This window comes from Poecilia mexicana, unplaced genomic scaffold, assembly GCF_051168715.1.
Source record: "Poecilia mexicana isolate PSO_F unplaced genomic scaffold, ASM5116871v1 scaffold_17, whole genome shotgun sequence".
NCBI lineage: Eukaryota > Metazoa > Chordata > Actinopteri > Cyprinodontiformes > Poeciliidae > Poecilia > Poecilia mexicana.
Window position 1 is genome coordinate 19,042,250 of NW_028263386.1, and position 20,554 is coordinate 19,062,803.

General features: G+C 40.9%; 1 protein-coding gene across 2 annotated transcripts in view; it reads left to right on the forward strand.

The window, feature by feature from the left end:
- LOC106926308 (ephrin type-A receptor 3-like) overlaps window positions 1-20,554 on the forward strand; it is a 103,740-nt gene that overhangs the window by 36,125 nt on the left and 47,061 nt on the right. For both annotated transcript variants that reach the window (XM_088014615.1, XM_015001139.2), the window contains one exon: window positions 19,637-19,792. In XM_088014615.1, coding sequence (XP_087870741.1) covers window positions 19,637-19,792 — 156 coding nt within the window. The remainder of the gene's footprint in view (window positions 1-19,636; window positions 19,793-20,554) is intronic.

A 20,554-nucleotide genomic window follows, 5' to 3' on the forward strand; every position in this document is an offset into this window, starting at 1 on the left:
GAGAGAATAAGGCAGTGCTCATTGATGTGTGCTGTGGAGGGAAAAGGTATGCCTTGTGGAGGAAGATTATTGAGTTGTAAAGCTCTCTCAAGTGGTGTGTGTGGTGCATGAGTGCGAGCTAGCATGTGTGCATGCAAAGCACACTGTGCATGTGTGCATTTTGAATTGAGGAAACCGCATTATGCTCATGCTGTCACCTATCCCCAAGGACTCACTTCCTTGGGAAAATTGGAGCACAGATATTCATCTCAACAGAGTAGAAATGGGTGCACACGATGCAATTTCACTTGTTTTTGAGAAGCAGCCGCCAAGACACTCAGAAACTTGGCAGTTGGTCCTTAGAGACAAGTGAATAAGAACAAAATGTGCTCTGCAGTTTGCAGACTGGTAATGTGCACAGATCGTGGCAGAATGCTGGCTGCATCTCAATCATGAGACACAGACTGCTGAGTTGTCTGCCTGTCTGTCTGCCGTGGTTATATCACAGGTGATCTCACTGACAGCTTTTCAAATGATTTCACTCTCCTCGGTGTGCTGGTCTATGTCACTTTCTACATTTTTGGGACTAAGATGCAGCTTTATGGTGTGAAACGATTGACCTCCGTGAAGTCATCACTTGGGTCCTTTAGCGTTATCACTCCAAAAGAGAATAGAGCGAGATTTAACAAGCTTGCTTTTTAACCCAGTGGCAAAAGGCTAGTTTATATTTCTGTGCTTGATTGACTTGAAATGATGCAGTCTTATTGACACTGAGGTCAGAGGTCAGAAAATATATGTGGCCCTTGTCTACTGAGTTACGGAAAGGCTGACCCATGGGGATGAAGGTCCTTCAAGACGAGTGAAGTGCTCTTGTCTATCATTATGAGTAAAGAGCTAAGCTAAAAAGCAAAGCTCTCAATTTAATAGAAATGTTATTTTCAAACTTTCACCAACGGTTGTAAAAAGTGAAAAATCTGCATACAAGCAGCCGAAATAAGGGGCCAAACTAAGACTTGGAGATAAGATGATAAATTCTGCCATCATTCTGTTGCTCTGCTTCATCTGAAAATAGCAATAGATCCTATTTAGACCCCTCCTGGGCAAGTGTGGAAATATATATCACTTATGGCCTGCAACAGTCTGGGAACCCCTGCAATGACTTGGATAATGTTGCATGTGAGATGGACACAAATTCCCTGCTCTGATGACCAAATGACTTATCCTAAGCTTAACGCCTTACTTTGAGATCTTTGCATATAGATTATGTGTCGTTTGTTTTTCTGTGCACCATCCTGAACTGGAGGAGTGGGCTTACTCCACCGGCCCAAAAATAACGTTGGGTGTGAACCAGGGGCGGTTTCGTATCGTGCCACCTTAGAGTGGATTTAGGTCTGAGAAAGGTGTTGGGATTTGGCAGCTGTGCTACTGTTGACGTATTTGGTTTTTATTTACTGGAGAACATCTGCACAGAACTGCAGTTTCACCACCACAAAGCAAGAGTCACGTACCCCGCATATGTCAGCAAATCAAATCCCATGGGGTTTTTCTTGCTCATAAAATAATGCCACACAATTTCTTTTATCCTGAATAACAATGGTGCTTGTGCTGGGTTTATTTTTTTCAAACCATACAAATGTTTCTATTTTTGTGGGGGGGTTTTCTTCTCCCCCACCTCTTTTTCTTGTCAAAACTCACTTAGCCAGCTAATGTAACTGCATCCATAATCAGCCTTTTTTTTTTTTTTTACAAGCGGATTCATAAAAGACATAAGAGGGTGCAGAGCAGTAAGGCAGCTTGGTGCGTTGCTCTTTAATGTGTCCCTGTGAGAACGAAGCTTGCACTTCTAAAGAGCTCCTCTCCAGCGCTCTGCATCGGCTCCGAACAAAAGGTTCCTGCCCCGACACAATCTGGAGGTCTACCATGGGGACGACACGTGCCACTAATGCATTCAAATGATCCTCTCTGGTTTGCTTTCACACAAAGGGGTGAGTGTGGGAGAGAGGAACACAGAAAGGCCTGGAGTTTCATTTGTATAATCAACGGGGAGGTGAGCGAGCCACTTAATGGAGCGCCCGAGTTTTCTCCCTCTTGTTCTTCTGTGTGGGTCCAGGTTTCCTTCCTCTCCATCACTTCCCTACTTCAGTACTCAGCATTGTCTTCAGATGTTCTTTGTGAATCTTGATCTCTCAGCGTGCCTCTCATTCACACCCCGTCTCTTCCACTCTCTGCGTCTCTCCCTCTGTTTCCCTGTCTTGGTCTGAAGCACTAATGGAATCATTACTGGCCTTACTGTGTTAGACAAACACCAGACACCTCCTATTATGGCCCCTTTTCCCCCCAAATCTCCTGCTCTTTCCCCTTTCTGTCTGTTGCTCTCTGGCTATGCTCTGATGTCTGCTTCTATAATTAGACCATTCTCCACTTCTTGCTCTCTGCCAGCCACCCATTTTGCTTCTCACTCATCTTCTCTGGCACCGTCTTCCTTTTTCACCTCGCCATTCCTCTCTCTGTCCCTGTTCTCCTTCTTCAAGCACGCCTTATCTTCACCGCCTGCTCTCGTTAAACATTTATAGATCACGGGTTCATCTTTCTCCTTTTGTCTTTTCCAACCCAATGTTTCATAATCCCTTTAAGGGAAGCGTGCATAAATGAGTGTGTGTCGATGGGATGAATTGGTCGCACGGACAAAGATGAAAACCCCACAAACTGGCTCGCTCTTTGTCGTGTAAACAGATGAAGAATCATCGGACTGAAATGGGCAGAAGCAGAGTTTGTTGAAAGTGCTGTCCTAGATTGCAGTAGAAATGGTCATTTTAATCATCATATAATTCAAATTCGTCTCTGTTTAGGGTGATAATGGCTGTAAAGTGGTATTTTTGTCACACTCGCCTGGTTTTTATCAAAAAGTTATCACTGAAATAATAAAATAAATAGTCGGAACAACTGCAACATGCAATTTATAAGTGATGATTTCAAAATTGAGGAGAAAAAGCTATCCAAATAATCTGGCACTGTGCTACAAAGTAATTACCCCTTACCTATTACCCCTTACTTTTATAAAAGGATATCTCGTTGAACTTGTGCCAACCATGTTGGCGGCGACGGCTGTCAAGCATTTGCAAAAACTGTAAATGAATCTCTTGCGTCACTGTTGATCGATTTAGGTCCACTCCTCTTTGCAGAATTGTTTTAGTTCAGTCACAGTGATGGGTTTTTCAAGCATGAATGTCCTGCCACAATATCGCAATTGGATTTAAATGCTATTGTCTTGTTAATGTTGGCCATTCAAAGATGCGCCTGTCGGTGACCTTTCAATCATTGTCTTGGTGCCTTACCCAAGTACACTCTGGAGCGTAAGGTCACAAATAAATGACTTGATCTTGTCTTTCAGGATTTCTGATACTATTTCTAAAAATGCTTAGTTTTGCACCAAATATAACGTTTCACAAACCTCCTGGAAAGTTTCACTTTTCTCTCTGTAATGCAGATAATGTTTTCTAGAAAACCATGTTTTTTGGCTTGTATTGGATGTTTGTTTTTTTTATGCTCTTTTATTTTAGATTCGGGAATAGATTTGCCATTGAACTCTCCCACATATACAGTTTGTTGTCTTGTCTGCATGCTTTTGCTGAATTATCAACAATGATCCCAATGATTCTATCTGAAGCAGTGAAGACCTCACCCACTCACAATGGTGAGCCATCATGGCCTTCAGGCCATTCAGGAAAGACTTTAACTTGTTCCAGAAGCAAAAACTAACAACACACAAATACCAATAAATATAAAATCATGATCCTTTGAAACATCTTGTTTAAAATAAATCAAAATGATTAATTCTCTATGAAATAAAGTGACCTTGATTACAAGTTTTCTATCAGAGATCTGCAGCTTGAAGTATATATTTTTTTTATTAAAGACCATAAGCCAGTCAGAAATTCTCATATTTTGATATGCATTCCTCAGAACTCTGAGTTTTCTGTCCTATTGACGATTATCATGAAAAACATCTGTGCGAGCTGTCCAGCTGGCGGATATTAAATTGTAAGGAAAAAAAAAAAACATAGGTTGATAAAAAAAGTTTGCATGGTACATGCTGTTTTATGGTCCTGAATTTGTTAGCCAATATTCAGGTGGGTTAGCAGCAGGAAAAGAACGGACTCGGCTCACACACATAGCCGCAGTTTGGATCACGAGCTTCTTGTGACGTGGGACATATGTGAACACAGGTGCCTGTGTGGAAATGGAAATGCCTCGAGTCTGTTGGAACCATATTCATTTATTTCTGAACTATTTATCCAAGTGGATTTGTTTCAACCAAGCATTTGTGGTGGTTAAAGCCACTTTTTATTATTATTTCTGCTGTTTTTGCTGCGGAAATTGTATAAAAGGATGTTTTTAACTGAATTCCCATTTCCAAGATTTCTCTTGACATGACTGTTGATTGATTGAAATCATCAGATCACGACTTTTTAACACGTTTGCTCTGCAGTTATTACCTGAATAGTGTGCTTGTGGGATGTTTGGTTAAAAACTAATTGTCTGGTGTTTTCTCAGGTATTTCAGAGTGGATCCATTAGTAGACTGGCTATGTGTTTGGGTTCAGCTCAATCAAACACAAACTAAATGGTTAACTAATTAAATCAAGACTGTTACCTCAGTTGGAGCTTAACAAGTCCTGTGTTAAACCTCCCCATGGTTGGGGTTATGAGATTTCATGTAACGGCATGGTGGAGAACGCTTGACTATGTGAGGAACAGTTCAACTCTCCAACATATCATTGTTGTTTAAAGCGGAGGCGGTATGTAAAAGTCACTTTTTAAATTTTTATATACATGTTTGCGGAGCTTTTCATCTGAACTGCTTTTCAGTCCAACGATCCTAAGAATAGCTGTTAATGGCATCATGAGAAATCAATGTTACAATGACACGCTGAAGGCAATGTCAGAAAGAGCACGCGCTTCAAAAAGGCGTCATATTGCACAGTCAATTTCCTTTTAAGTCAATATTTGATACATGCAGCACTTTTATAACAACTGAAGGTGACATAGCTGCTTCATTTTTCTATAAAATGGCACTATGTGGCTGGAAAATACATATCACTGCCCCTCGAAGGCCACATTGATGGATACGGATCTATTTACAATTGCCATTTTCAGTTTCCAGGTCGCTCTTTCCGAGGCTGCCGTTTCTCGAGCGAAAAGGGGATTCCGAAAATGTTAACGTCCAGACGGTGCGAGGAGGGAACAAGGCTGCTGGAAATAAGCAGCCAGTTGGCAGGCTTAAAGCAGTGGTTGACATTTGCTGAGCCGGTGTAGCGGCATTCGCACAAAAGGACATTTTGTGAAGACTAATTTAACAAGAAATGATGACATAATTTGTGCTGTAAGAAAAAACAAACAAAAAAAAACAATTTTAAAATTGTTTTTACTGAGTTTCACTCCGAAGGCACTGTTACTCAGAGGTCATAGCTTCTCTGCTCTGTTGAAATCACACTGCTCTGCTTTGTTTGCTGCCTCTGGAGCTGTTTAATTTATTTCTTCCTCTCACTCTAAATCAAAGACATCCCTTTTTTTTTCACATTCACACACACTTGTCACTTCTCCTCCATCTCTCCCCGCCCTGTGCTGGTGTAGCCCTCTGCCTCTTTCCCTCGCTTGCTTTCTTTTCCCTCCGTGTGTGTCTCTTGTGCATTCTGTTCCTGTTTGCCCTCTCTGTGTCTGTCTGCCACTGTTTCCTCCAGCACCTCCGTTTCCACTTGGTACTCCCCTGCCCTCTCCTGCTGTCTCTGTCTCTTACAGCTGGTAGGGAATGTAGTGAATGCTTCTGTAGGAACCTCTCTGTCTTTAAGCCTCCAGGGGCTCATGCCGAGGGGTTAGAGTGTGTGTGTGTGTGCGTGAGTGAGTGCGTATGTAAGTGTTCGTACGTTTATCCAGGTGTATGTTTGTGCGTTTTGTGCGTCTGACAACCCCAATTACTTCATCAGATGCCAGAGAGATGGAGGAGAGCGCGTAAAGGACGGGCACTCGTCACCTTAACACGAGTTTTCCTTCTTTCGTCTCCTCTTTTTCCAAAGCAGCCAAATGCAATGTGGGTCAGCACGACACGTCTATCTGTACTTGTTCCTGCTAGCTACAGCTGTCTAATGGGTTCCCTTCTCTCGTTTTGTTCTTACTCGTTTGTCTGTTTGATGCTGTCAGCATGAAGCGGGAGCTTAGTTTACCGGAGGACCCTTTCAGAGTTTTCTGTCACTGATTCCACTTAGCGCTCCCGCTGTTCTTTTCACTGCCCAAAGTTCAAACCACTCAGGAACGAGTCCAGTGGGCATTTTTGGTTTTGTGTGAATCACCTGCTCAGCCGTGGACGTAGCTCTGAATGAAGTCGCACAGATTCAGGGAGTTGAAACTTTTTTTTTTTTTTTTTTTTTTTTTTTTTTAGCTTTTGGGAACCATTATTCTTGCAGTTTGGTGACAGAACCTCTAGGTTTGGTGTTTTTGACCATTTTTACAATAGATGGATTTGGAGAGGATTACTATTAACACCACTAAGGAATACATCAGAATGCTATACAAGGAAAACATGAAAACAAAAACAAATTAAGACCCAGGATCGTTTCTGAATTTACACCTATAAAAGTTTGTCTCGGCTTTTTTCTTGGGTGACCTTACTGAATAAAATCCAGTCATTTTTTTTTTATCTAACGTGTCATGAAATTAAATATTTGTTGTTGAGTCTTGGCATCTGAAATTCTCTAACTCTGATCTTTTCTTTTAACTCCCTAAACATTTTCCCCACTGTATGTGATCAAAATATAAAATAAGGGTTCTCATCTGCCATCAGAGTTTAGTATGAACAAGTTTAGTGCCCATTTTTCTGGTATCACGACAGTAAGTACACATTTGCCTTTCTTGAAGGGTGTGTCCTCTTATTTTTTTTCCAGTTTTGAAGAATGGCTTAAAGAAACAGGCTCACATTTAGGCAATCAAATCTTCTTAAGCGTTGTGATCAACTTAAAATGTAACATAATTCATTCTCCGCTTAGCTTTACTTTATTTGGACTGTAGGGAGAGACACTGATTGTGGCATCAACGATTTTGTAATAAATGTTCTTACAATAAACATTTAAAAGAAAATTCAATGTTTTTCATGGATTGAAATAAGTTTTTGTACTTCCAGTAATGACAGAAGGCACTGTACTTTTTCAAAGCTCCTAAACCAGTCGGTTCTTCATGTGGTTCTGCTTAACAAACCATGGGAGTTAAATTACCTATTAACTTCAGGTTTGCGCTATATCCTTGAATCTGCGTATAAATTGTACGGTAACACATGTTATTGCATTTCAAGTGATTATGTGTGCATTTTTTTTCTATTTTTTTATTTTTATTTTCTTGGACGGTAGTAGAAATCAAAACCAAATTGATGGCTCCATTTGGAAAACTCCAGCCAAAGCTGCACAGGAGTTCTTGCATGAGGAAACAGTTGTGAGTCATAAAAAAAAAAAAATGTCCAGTGTTAAAATTGTGCTTTAAGGGATGGAGATGGAAAAAAAAAACTGTCAAGAAGTACACAACATGCAGCAATCAAAGGCCCACTGCTCAGCTGCTCAGTCAATCAGACCAAGGTCTGACGGCAGCCCAGCAGGGAAGAAGTCGAAGTTAAAACTTTTGTTGTCTGGGAGAAAAGTTTCACTTTGTGCAGAGAAAACTGAAAGTTTTATGAGGAATATTATGGATATAAGGGAGGGTATTATGTAGAATTGACTTTTTCTTTAGCTTTATCTGATGATATTATTTTCTCATCAGAAATATATCTGGAGTGTTTCTCTGGAGTGTTCCACACTCCTAAGAACAGCTGTAAACGGCAAATGGGATGGCATTGTTGTGACAACATGAAACATCTGAGTGTTGCAGCTGAAACCCAGGCTCACTGGACCAGGTAAATGTTTCCCAATCTGTAAATGTTTGAAATTTGGTGAGGCTGTGTGAAGATAACCTCGGTTTCCTGACAGGAATCGTGACTGGTTTGGTTGTCTGCTGCTGTCGCTCACCTTCCTCGAAGATCTGCAGGTTGTTCGTTTGGAGATAGCATTTCGCATACATTGGCTGAAGGAAGTGGCTAAATGGGTTCCTGTTGCCTGTTGTCGTCTACTCCTCCTCCAAATAACCACAACAAAAGCAGTTTGGTCCACTGGATGCTTTTCTCTTTTCCACCAGTCGCTCTAACCCTGAGCTGTTCTGGAAAATCCCCACAGTTCCTAAAGTATTCAGACTGACATCGTGCCGTATGCCGTGTTCAAATCTGTATAAATCGCCTCTCTTTTGCATTTCAATTCTTTGTATCCACTTCACCAAGTCATCTTTACCTCGTCTAGCTGCAGAATGAAGGCTGAATGCGAGCAGACCTAATAAAGTGGCCGACGAGAGAATTTCCTTCTCTGCTTTTGCAAACAACACATGTTTTTGTGGCTGTGGCTGCATTGATCCGCCTGTGCGCGCCTCAGTGTATGTAGATCAGATGCAGACGTCTGAGTTCTAAAAGCTGCCCTCCAGTAGCCTCTTCTCATGCACAAAGACAGACACGCTTTTCTCTTTTCGACAGCTTGGAAACTTGAGAGCTCAGAGGTGTGTGTAGGAAGGTGGTGGGCAGCCAACAGAAGGATTTAAAAAGCTTGTTAGGGGATTTTTTTTTTTTTTTTTTTCTGTATACAGTTTGTGGAGTGTGTGAATGTGTGCGTATGCGTGTACGCTCCTGCAGGCTTTGGGGCATTAAGCTGTTGAGGTGTCAGGCAGCAGGGTGTTATTACAAGCCAGATGTACTTAAAGGACAAACGGATATATGGTCCATGTAAAGGCCAGTCATCTGTCCTCCACCTGCCTGTGCGAGCCTCGCTGCTGCTCTGCTTGTCCAGGTCCATTTATTTGGTTAATCACAGTCACCTTTTTCTTCCTAATTTCTCTTTTATTCCCTGTTATCTCCTCTCTTTCACGTGTCCCTCCTCAACACCATCCCTTTCCCCACTTTTTTGTCTCATCTTCTCTCTTTTGTGTTTGAATAAATGACAAAAAAATACAAGGCTTAGCCTCTCGCTGTATCCTCCCTACGCTTGTAGTCCCAGTCTACATACCCACTCTGCACTGACCCAGATAATGTCAATTCGCACCGACTCTCCACAAGCACAAGTCCCTCTTACTCCATGGCCGATTGCTCGCCGTGCATACGGTGAGCTGAGGATGCCCCCCTCCACCCCCGTAAGCACCATGGGGGGGCAGGTGGGGGATGTCTGCTTCATTGAGATGTTAGCCTAAGCCAAACCTGAGGACAAAAAGGTTGGCGTTGGAGGGGAGTGGATACTGTGAAGCTAGGCTGGGTCTGGCTGGCGCAGTGGTTTGAGCTGTGCATGCAAACCCCCAGGAGAAAAGCAGAAAAAGCAGGCCAAGGACTGGAGAACTGTTCATGCATGTTTCAGCTCTGCACATCCTTATATAGCTCGACTCCCTATAGGGAGACGCGGCACAAAAGGAGAGAGGTGTAGAGGGGAGAGCGTGTTGCCTTTGGGTACACTTCTCATTAATTGGTCGTCTTCCATATGCTACTGAGCTCCAGTTAGGGATAAATATCTGCGTACTCATGGGGAAGTTAATAATTTTCACATTTCCATAGTGTTAAATCCGTGTTAATTCAGATAGCAGAGGAGACGTTGGGGCTGCCAGTGGGTTTGCTGGGCAGGAAACAGAGGGACAGGAAGGCAGCCATTGACCCTTCCCTCCCCTTCCCCCCCTCCCTCACTCTCTTTCTAGTTCATGGATGGCTTCCAGATGTACGATTGGATCGGCGCTAAACAGGCGTTTTTTTGTTTTGTTTCTTTTTTTCTTTTTTTTTTTCTTTTTTTTATACAAACAGATGTGACCGTGTTTGAAATCCAATTTGTTTCTGCGTTTGAGTATGTTACAGCTGCACCTTTGTTCTGCATCCAAAAGAAACCGCTAATTAATTGAAACAAAGAAATTGTTGAAACAAACGTAGCACAAAGACTGCTGAAAGATGGAGCAAATTCATTGTCACTATTAATAATGGTCTGTTGAGTCCAGTGGCCTCTCAGTGCAAATATTTAGAGGTACATTTAACTTGGGTCTGAGTTTTGCTCTGTGTTTACTGCTGAGTTTTTGTCAGTGTGAATTGTAAAGAAAGCTACCAGGGGTCTGATATGGCCAGCTTATTTATTCATACTTTTTTTTGCATGAAAACCAAACTTCAATGTATGTTTTTGAGATTTAATGTGATGGACCAACCCAGACTAGTGCATACTAAACAAAAAAGTGAGGTGTGATTTTTAAAATGCTTATACATGCAAATCTAAACAATGTGGCTTAAATTTCTGTTAAGTCCAATTTACTATAATGCAACAAAATAAAGTGCAGCTCAACCAGTGGCATAATAAATCCTGTTTGCAGTTTGATAAAAACCATGAATAGGACAACATTTAATGTTTTGCCCAACTAGCAGTGCATGAAACTAAGCATAACTTTAGTTACAGGATTTTACTTGTAAAATATAATTTCTTTACAATTCACAAATATGCACCATTTTTGTTTTGTTATGTAAAACACTTTTAAAATGTATTAAAGTGTGCTGGAGTTTTGGTAGGATCCCTCCGTAAATTAAAATTAACAGCTGTGAAAACAACTAGAATTTAACGTTATAACATTTTATTCACATTGCGGAGTAATCGGTAACCATGCAAAAAAATATATATTTCTTGAACATCTCAGAATTACATGTGTCTAAGTACTTTGCTGTTTGTAGTGTGAAGTACTACAGTAGATTCTCAAAATTGTGTTTACTGGGAACCAAGAAAGAAACATCCTTTTGATGCTAATCACAAACAGGAATTTGGATTTGCACATTGCTGACTTCAACTCATGCATACATAGATTAGTTTGATGATTCTCAGTGAAAGGTGAAGGAAACAGAAGCATTATTCACGAGAGTAATGTCCACCACCACTGCAGCCTCTTTTTATGACTTGCTTTCACGCCGGTGCCTTGCTGTGTGAAAAGAGCCGCATCAAGCTCGATGGGTTCTCGTACCTTTCAAGGTGGCATTATCGACAGAATTATTTTGATAAGACTTACTCAGATGGAAAGCCTTTGCTGGACTTTGTTTAGCACAAAAAAAAAAAAAAATCTACCTGCAGTGGCAATTTTCCTCTTTTGTGTGCGACACCCTTGACTTGGTGCCGGCTGAATGGATTCACAGGGGCATGTAGAAAGTTTTTTTTTTTTTTTTTTTACGGGAGGCTTTATTCGTTGACAGACAACTCTGCAGTAGGAGGGTTACGATAATATTTGAAGCATATGGAGTCATTCATATTGATTTAAAGTAATATCCAGGTGGATAATTTCCCTTGATCTGTCATTAATGTAGCTGTCTGACAGAGTGACTTTCTTCTGCTGCCTCAGTGTTAGTTACCTCTTCCAGGGAGGTCATGTTTTCATTATCTATTTGTTTGCACTCTGTGCTGTCAGATTTTCCAATATTGGATTTTTAGCCCCAGTGGATTTCATGAAAAAAAAATAAAAATAAAAAATCTTCTCCAGGCCTCATTCTTTATTTTTCTTTAATCTTCACCAACATTGGCTTACAACCTTACACCAGGCCTCACAAGAGCAGCCACATGAAACTTTGCTTTTCAAAAGCATTTGTCCACCACCGCTAAATGAAATTGGCAGCCCAGTTACTATACAGGAAGTGAGATCATTCCTAAGCGCTGCTTTGATCACAAGGTTTGGTGAGCAGATGTTGAACTGCGTTTTAGAGGGAGCGCAAACAAATTTACAGCATGTCATCACTTGGGAGTGTGGCGAGAGAAGCACGCTTTGACTAATGATGGCTGAAGTCTTTCTGCTCCGATTTACTCAGGAGGTCTCAAGGCCGAGACCTCAACGTTTTAAGGTCAAGAGCTAGCAATTTTTTTTTTTGTTTTTTTTAACCAAATATTACGTACTCATTATAAACTCAATCAAATATAGTCACTGTCAATTCTGACTAGAAAGCGCTTTGCTTTTAGTCAATAGACCAACAAAAAGTTGCTCCTAATTGTAGAATGTAAGAGAAAATTGAAAGGATATGGCAATATCCTTTCGAAACTTGGCAAACAAGGTGCTCTGATCAGATGAGACCATTATTGCACTTTATGACCATAAAATGTCAAAAACCTTGTTACAATTTCTTCCCATCTCACAGTTACACACTACTTAAGTGTGGGTCTATCACATAAAATCTAAATAACATAGGTTCAAAGTTTTCAGTTGGAATGTAAAAAAGGTCTGAAAAGTTCAGGAGGAGTTGGAAAGCTTTTTCCAGGAACTGTAACTCTATGAAGCGTTTATTGAATAAGAAGAAACAAATCATGGGCCGCATTTTGCTTCAATCGGCTACAACTTTAGCTTGAGGACACAGAGAATATGGCTTTGTAGCCACCTCTGACACTGAGTGTGTGAGAAAGAGAGAGCGACAGAGAAAAGAACCATGGAGCTCTCCGTTCCCTCTCTACCCGAGAGGATGAATTATTGAGAGTGATGAACTGAAAATAACGTGGGTGAGGAAAAGAGGTGCACCGCTCCTCGTGCACTCCAGTGGTCACGGGGCTGGCTGATGTCGGCACGTTTATACTCCAACGGTTTGCGTGAGGAAACGGTGTGACAGTGGCACACATGTGCATTTGACTGGATTTGGAGATCTTGAAGCAATGAAAGTTCCTTAAAGAGACAAGCTACCCGTTCACTCTGCCGGCCTTCTAGCCTGGTAGCCTCACAAACAGAAGAATACGTTATTCAGACTGTGGAGCTAACTCCCAGCAGACCACGATAGGCCTGTCATGTTTTCTCCCTCCTCTTCTTTGTCTCTCCTTCACCATCCACCTCTCGTCCATGACCCTTTTCCACACAGACTCTCACGAACACATGCACCTGGTATCAATTTAATCTGTTTTTAGACTGCGGGATAATCACCCGGGCTCAAAATTAGTGTGCCATCAGCTTGGGTTACAGCTAGAAAAGTGTCTGTGTGGATGTGTGCGACACGTAATTGCAATGAAATTGAGCTTCCTCTATTTCCCTGTGATTTTTTTTTTTCCTCAGAGGGGTTTATGTATGTGTGTGTGTCTGTCAGCAAGAGAGTAAATATTTGTGCAGGAGCTCTAGAGAAGGTCAGGGTCAAAGTATGACAGACAGCCCAGTGGGAAATAAAGACACACACGTTCGAAGGCAGACTCACAGACACATGACTCAACTAAAGATCCCGAGAAAGTATGTAACACAGGGAAGGCACAGACAAAGACCCAAAAAAAAAAAAAAGAAAATTGACAAACATTGAGGAAAAGCGAAGTGATAAGGAAAAACACAAAGGCAGATAAAAGATGGTGGGAAGAGACAGATACGCAGAGAGTTCGTAGGCAGGAATCCTCTGAGTTCCTCTTGGTCGCTCTCAGTAATTGGCTGGTATCCAGAAGACAGAGTGGATCAGAAAGCAGCCGGCGTGTACTCATGTGGTTCATGTAGTGGTCATCATAAAGCATTTCATATCTGGTCTGACCCCCTGTGCACGCATGCGTGCGCATCAGTGTGTTTGTGAAGCGGAGGGGGACTCAAGAGATTCCTTAGGAAACGTTACAATCAGTTCTGAAATGTCAATCATGGAGCGATGTAGTGTCCATGTGGTCATCGCCCGTGTCCAATTTCCACACGTGGAGCTAACCTGTCTTTCTCTAGTAGCGGCCTCTTGAGGGCAGAAGTAATTTCTGTGGTACATCTTGTGCCCGTAAGCTGCTGTCACAATGTTTTCCAATCTGCATGATATGTGCATGACATGAGGGTGCAAACGTGCGGAAAGGACGGGGATTTCGTAAGACATCAACCCTGCATATATGTATATATATATATGTGTGTGTGTGTATATAGAGGAAGGTGGGTCATGGGTTGAGCTGCAGTTTACAGCTAGCTTCAAGCATCCAGCATGCTGATGTTCAGGTGAATTTACTGTAGCTCTAGGTCAGTGTTGTTGCTGCTGCGTCATTGCCAGCAATACATTATTTGAGTTGTAGTTATATACTCATTTGCTACGTTAAGCCCATATTATTCATAACCCATTCATAAGTAATCCTTAATTTATTTCATCACTGTGCTTCTTCTGACGGTGAAGGACACTGTCAGAAGAACCACTCCAATACTTTGGAGTGGTTCCATAGAGAATCTGTGGAGGGAGCTAAAGATTAGGGTGATGGCAAGGAGGCCTTTTAAACCGTTTAAATCCAAAGAACTGAACCTCATTGCTAAAGAGAAACTGTTAAAATAACAGAAAAAATCATCCAAAAAAGCAGCAAATTTAACAAGATGCTTAACTGATTTTTATTTTATTTTTTTCCTGTTGATTCAGGACAATTGTATATGGTATTTATTCTAAATACAAATAAATTCTTATTTCCTATCAGAAACTAAATTACATATAATATATGACGCAAAAATCTAAAGATCCCACTTTGCTGAGCAAATACCAGCTTAAGGGGGTTTGTTTACGCTGTTAATTACACATTGACTGGTTCACCTGCATGTTTATTTTTACCCATAAGGTGCAGCACAACTTTCATTAGCATCTGTGTAAAGTTCGTTCAGTGCAATGTCAATTCGATCCGCGGCATTTTTTTTTTTTTTTTTTTACCGGTATGTACACATGGGCACAAACACACACAAACACACGCGGAGATGCGACCTCGGTGGCCGCGAAGGACGTCAGACTCAATCTTGTTAGATCTCTCCACTGACGCTTGATGTATCAATTTTTAAATAGCTTGCCTCAACTAACGCTTGTATACACACACACACACACACACACACACACACACACACACACACATGCGCGCTCATGCAAGCACACAGACCGCTCTGTGCTCCAGGAGCTGTGCCACTCGAGGGGTACTCGAAGGGTTCTATCTTGAAAGCCTGTTGCCATAGTGACCATTATGGAGCTCATCTCCCGTGGGCCAGCAAGCTTTACACAACTTCACTCGCTCAACACACATACATACACATAAACAACCCAACTATACCCTCCGCCTATTTACAAACACACACAGACATCCTCTTTCTGCCCTTTATGTTGAAGCCGGGACTGGGCCAATGTTTGACTTGAACCAAGCGCCTTGAAAAGCAGGAAAACAGATCAATCAGAGCCTAAACTAGGAGAAACACTTGAATGGAGTGGAGGATAGAGCTTTGTTGTAGAACGAAGCTGGTATTCTGATCAGGCATGTGCCGAAAACACACAAAACAGAATTTATTATTATTATTATTATTATTATTATTATTATTATTATTTTTATAAAGTTTGAGTAAAATGAGTTTGAAACACAAACCTGGTTTGTATTGATAGGCGGCGTGATGATTATGGAAAAGCTCAGAACCTCAGTTGCAGTAAATTATAACATTTTCTGGTTTCCTAATTACTTGTAGCTTATGGTTTGTCCATAAACTAAAAGTCACCATACGACTGACTTTTATTATTTTAAGTCAAAAATAATAAAAATAATAAAAGATATTTTTTGTTTGAGACAAAAAATATCTCAAAACATTCTTTTTGTTTTATCTTAAGACGGATGTTATGGATTTCAGTAGCGCTTGTTGGTTAAAATTTTCCAGACATCAGAATGACTGTGGTGAAACTTGTCAGATGAAGTGAAAATAAAACTTCTTACACTGATGAATAAAGTTGCACCCGACAGTTCAATAAAATGTAGTTAACGATTTTGTAAAAAAGTCTAAAACAGTGACTGGGATATCTTTTGAACTGTTTTACACTACATTAGTGAATACATCACAGATGGTGGATCGAGAACAGCTCTTCATAACCGAGAATTTGATTTCATACCTAACCCTGCTTCACAGTCGTCCAAAACTTTCCCCCTGACCTGCCCTGCCCTTTGAAACCTTCAGTGAATAGTGTGATATTAGGTTTATCAAAATCAAAGGTGCTAAGTTAAGCCATTGTTCTCTTTTCTTCCTCTTCACAATTATATATAAATGTATAAAACCTGATAATAAATACATATATGAAGCAAATTTGATCAGTTTGACCGGCAGGATGATAGTAAATCACCCAATCTTTTGGAACAGCGTTTCCATTTTCTGATGTTCCTTGAAAGGTTAATGAAACCATTTTCAGACTTATAAAGAGTGGAATAGGTTAGAAATTGAATCAGCAGACTCCAATCAGTTCGGATGTGCAGTGTTTTCCCGAGGGAAGACGTCGTCCTGTTCCCATCTCAATCAGAGCGTGGTGACTGAGGGCCTGTCTTCAACAGCAGCACTATATCATATCTAAGAGCTATCGATTGGCATGAATACACTTACTCTCTCCGGTGACCACATGAATAATTAATAGGACCCTGCATCTGAGGCCAATTTTTATCAGGATTATAGGAAAATAAGTTATTGAGCGCATTCCAAATAAAGCCTGGAAGACACGGGAAATTTGATTCTAGTATTTTCCGTGTCCTGGATAAGAACTGGGGGGAAAAAAAAGAGGGTATGGAAAAATACTTTTTATTTTCAGACATTGTTCTCTATCCCCTTGTTTGAATGTTGTATAGTTCATTTGTTTGTCAATCCATCCTACCCATCTGTTATTCCTTCACTCCATTGATTGGATGTCTGTCCATCCATCCAGGCCTTTTTGTCCATTTACTCCCATCAGTGCATTTTTATTTATACCTAAACATGGGCTAATAGAGACAGAGAGCTCTGGAAATTTGTGCTAGAAATATAAGGAATTTTTAAATGAAAAACTGTGAGAAATGGTTCACATACAAGTGTAACAGCTTGCAAACCTAGCTTTTGTGTATAGCGGTGTAAAATTAAAAGTCTAACATGTCCTTAGACGTTTAATAAAAACTGTAACGAGAGTCAGGTAGAACACCGGAGCAGCAAGCAGAACCGATAAGGTGAAGCGGGCTCCACACATGGCCAGGCCGCCATTCTCGCAGAAAGTTTTAGATCGGGCGGTTGTTCGGTCGCCAGGCCTGGCATGTGTTGCCATGTCTGTCCTTTAGCAGTGGGATCCTTTGTGCCCCTCTGGCTGGACAGCCAGGACTCTCCGGATGCACGGCCTCTAGAGAAAAGCTGCTTTTTCCACCGCGCTCCTACAGCCCAGCCAACAGGAACACAAACACGGTCACCAGCACAGCACACAGGCACCCCTATACCTTAGAACCCGACAGGATGGAGGAAAGAGTTGAAAGCCCCTGAGAATTATCACTCCTTTCTTTTTCTTCCTTTTCCTTTACTTTCTATTTCCTCCACACACACGCACACACACACAGCACACATATCCTTTTTTTTTCGGTGTTCTTTTGGGTCTCTGGGGTTTGCACCAGTGGACTAGGCTCCTGTATGATGAATGATTTGCCTAAAAATACTGTCTGTATGCAAGAGAGTACATCATCCAGGTGGAAGAAGTTCCAGCCATAGGGACATTTCACATTACTTTTAGGCCCCTGTTTCCATTCTGCTGCCCCTTGGTTTACAGAAACATCGAGCAAATTTATGTATGTGTGTGTGTGTGTGTGGGGGGGGTGTGTTTGTACTTATGTGAGAATCTACAGCTTTCCTGCGAGAAGTGACGTGTCGCTTGATTAAATCCGTGACCTTCAGCAGCGGTACAAGCAATCAGCTGGCGCATTCACACACCTGCTGCATGCTTAACACCTTCTTGGCACACAAACATGTAATCAGCACCTGGCAGAATGCGTCACATTATTGATCCATACACAGAAGCAAACCTGCGGTAAATGTAAATACGTACACAATGTTTGGAGACGCCGTCATTTCATGCCGCAACGGTGCTTTAGCACGGCTGTAAGAAAGGCTTGCCTGGATGGGACTGCCAGGCCTGCAGATGTGTAAATAAATACATGTGTAATCTGGAGCCATGGTGCTAGAAAGGAAAGCCAGGAATTCCTTCTCCCTCCGTAGGATGCAAGAGGGAAATCATTCAAGTCCCCGGGCTGCTTCCATTGAGCGGTATCAGGGCTTTCCCTCCTCACTTTTATGACTCCGCGTAACGACTAATATGCAACCACGGAAACACCAAGCGCAAAAGTAGTGCTATGTTATTGCGATTATTATTGTGACCGAGGCCGCGTACCGTTGTTCTCCTGGTTTTGTCAAAATCTAATTCTTACATAGGAGGAAAGGCAGCTGATCTGCTGTTGCGTCGGGTTATTGTAGTGAAACGGCCCGTAGTTCTGCAAGCCTTTAGCCTGATGAGAAAGGATCTCTTGTGGAACTCATGTCACAATAAATTAAATCCAACATTGTTTGCTTTCTCTTTGCCGTGGGTGCTGAACGGCTCGGCAGTTTTTTTTTTATTATTCTTTTCTTTTTTAACCTGTGGACATATTCTTTCTTCTTTCGGTTTAAAATGTTATTTGTTGTTTTATGCGAACAAAACTAACCTTTTATATGTCAGATTTAGGTAACTACTGCCTTTAATCACTGCTCTGACTTTATTTTTCTTAATGTATTTATTGCATTTTACATTTTTGCCAATGACTGACACAGATACAGTCCCTTGGTTACCAGCAGCAATGATCAAACTGAAACGTCTTGAATCTTTTTTTCAATGTGGTTTTGTTGAAAGATGATTTCTTTCTGGCAGTAGAAAACTCTCATGGCATCTTTTTTTTTTGGTCTAAATCAATTAGTTACATGCGGACAGTAAAACTAATTTCTAGTCCTAATGGGGCCATTTATAAAATCACCTTGTACCATCTTGGAACAATTCAAATCTCAAGAACATCATAACCCTTCATGTGAATAGTTAAGCGGCTTTAAAATGTTCAAATTTGCTAAAGGTCTGATGAAGGTCTGAATGGTCATTGCATAAACTACATTGACAGACTTTAACGGTTTAGAGATGCTAGAAGTTCAGTTTCATCTTAGCCTCTCTTAGATTAGCCATTAACTTCAGTCTTTGGGTCCAAGGAATCTGGACTTGCACTAAGACGTCTTAAAGGTCGCATCCTAAAGATAAGAAGTTGACTCATTATAACCTTTTAACAGAACCTCATTTCAAAAATCCTAAACTGTTATTTAAGGCAACACTTTTTTACATTTTTTTTTTCTTTTTCTTGGATTTAATCATATTATAGATATAAACTTGAATCTTTTTATGCTAGTGAACTCTAATTTATGAATCATTAAAAATGAGAAGCTCCCACTTTTAAAAGATAACTCATAACATGCAACTGAGCCAAAAAGGCTTTTTTTATGTTTTGGATTTCTACAGAGACTGCTGTAATTGCTTCGGTGGGAGAAACATTTTAATAATGCAGAATTATTCAGATCATTATTGAGGCTAAAAAGATACAAATTTTTTTGGGGCATTTTTGGCCAAGAGGGGCATCACTGCACCTGCAGCACAAACAAGGCGTATAATATTTATTGAAGAAGGGATAACTTTATTCTAAAACTAATGCATTGAACCTCATATACACGGCAGGCGTTATAATTTCAAAAGCTCGAATAAAGTTACTGGGTTGCTAAGCTTTTATATTGAGCGGCTAATATTTAAAGTCTGTATAATTAAATTCTTTATTTCTACTCTCCAGCATGCAGACCTGGAACGTACAAAGCTTCAGCCACAGATGCCTACTGCACCAAATGTCCTCCTCACAGCTCGTCTCCACATGAACAGGCCATGGAGTGCATTTGTGAGAAAGGCTTCCACCGTGCTGAGACCGACCCACGCTCAATGGCTTGCACACGTGAGTAATACAAACACAAACAGAAAAAAAAAAAAAAACTTTGCTACATTGACATGTCGTTTACACCAACAACTCTAATGCTAATGCATCTTCTTTAATAGGTTGATGATAAACTTTTACAAGACTTTGCAATGCATGACTGCTTTGCCATTTTAAATGTGTACACTTCCCAGCCTGCACACTTACAGTGCACATGCATCCAAGGAGTATAGTTTTGTGGTTGCAGTCAGTACATTTTCATTCTTTGTTTTCAACTGCAGCCGTCCTAAGGGTAACATAAAGTGGTGGCAGCATCATGCTGTGGAGATACTGACAGGGAAGCTGGCCAGAGTAGATGGGAAGCTAATTGAAGCTAACTAGAGGGCAATCCTGAAATAAAACTGTTAGAGCCTGTAAAACACCTTAGACTGGGGCAGAGGTTCACCGTCCAGCAGGACAACGTCACTAAACATAGAGCAGGAGATTTTTATGGAATGGTCTGGAAAAATATTAATGTAAGATTTACAAGTCAGTACGTATTTCCAATTATAAATCTTTTCAAGACTTTTAACAACCTATTGTTAGCAAATACTGTCTTGGCAACATGACTGTGCTGTTTTGTAACAAAGAAAACACATTTCTCTAGATATGGTATGCAGATAGAGACATGTCCCAAAGAATCTACAGGTATAATTTCACCTTAGCATGGTTCTTTTCATCCTTCCACTAAACTACTTCCTATACTAATTAAATACATAACATTTGTGTTTATAGCATGACAAA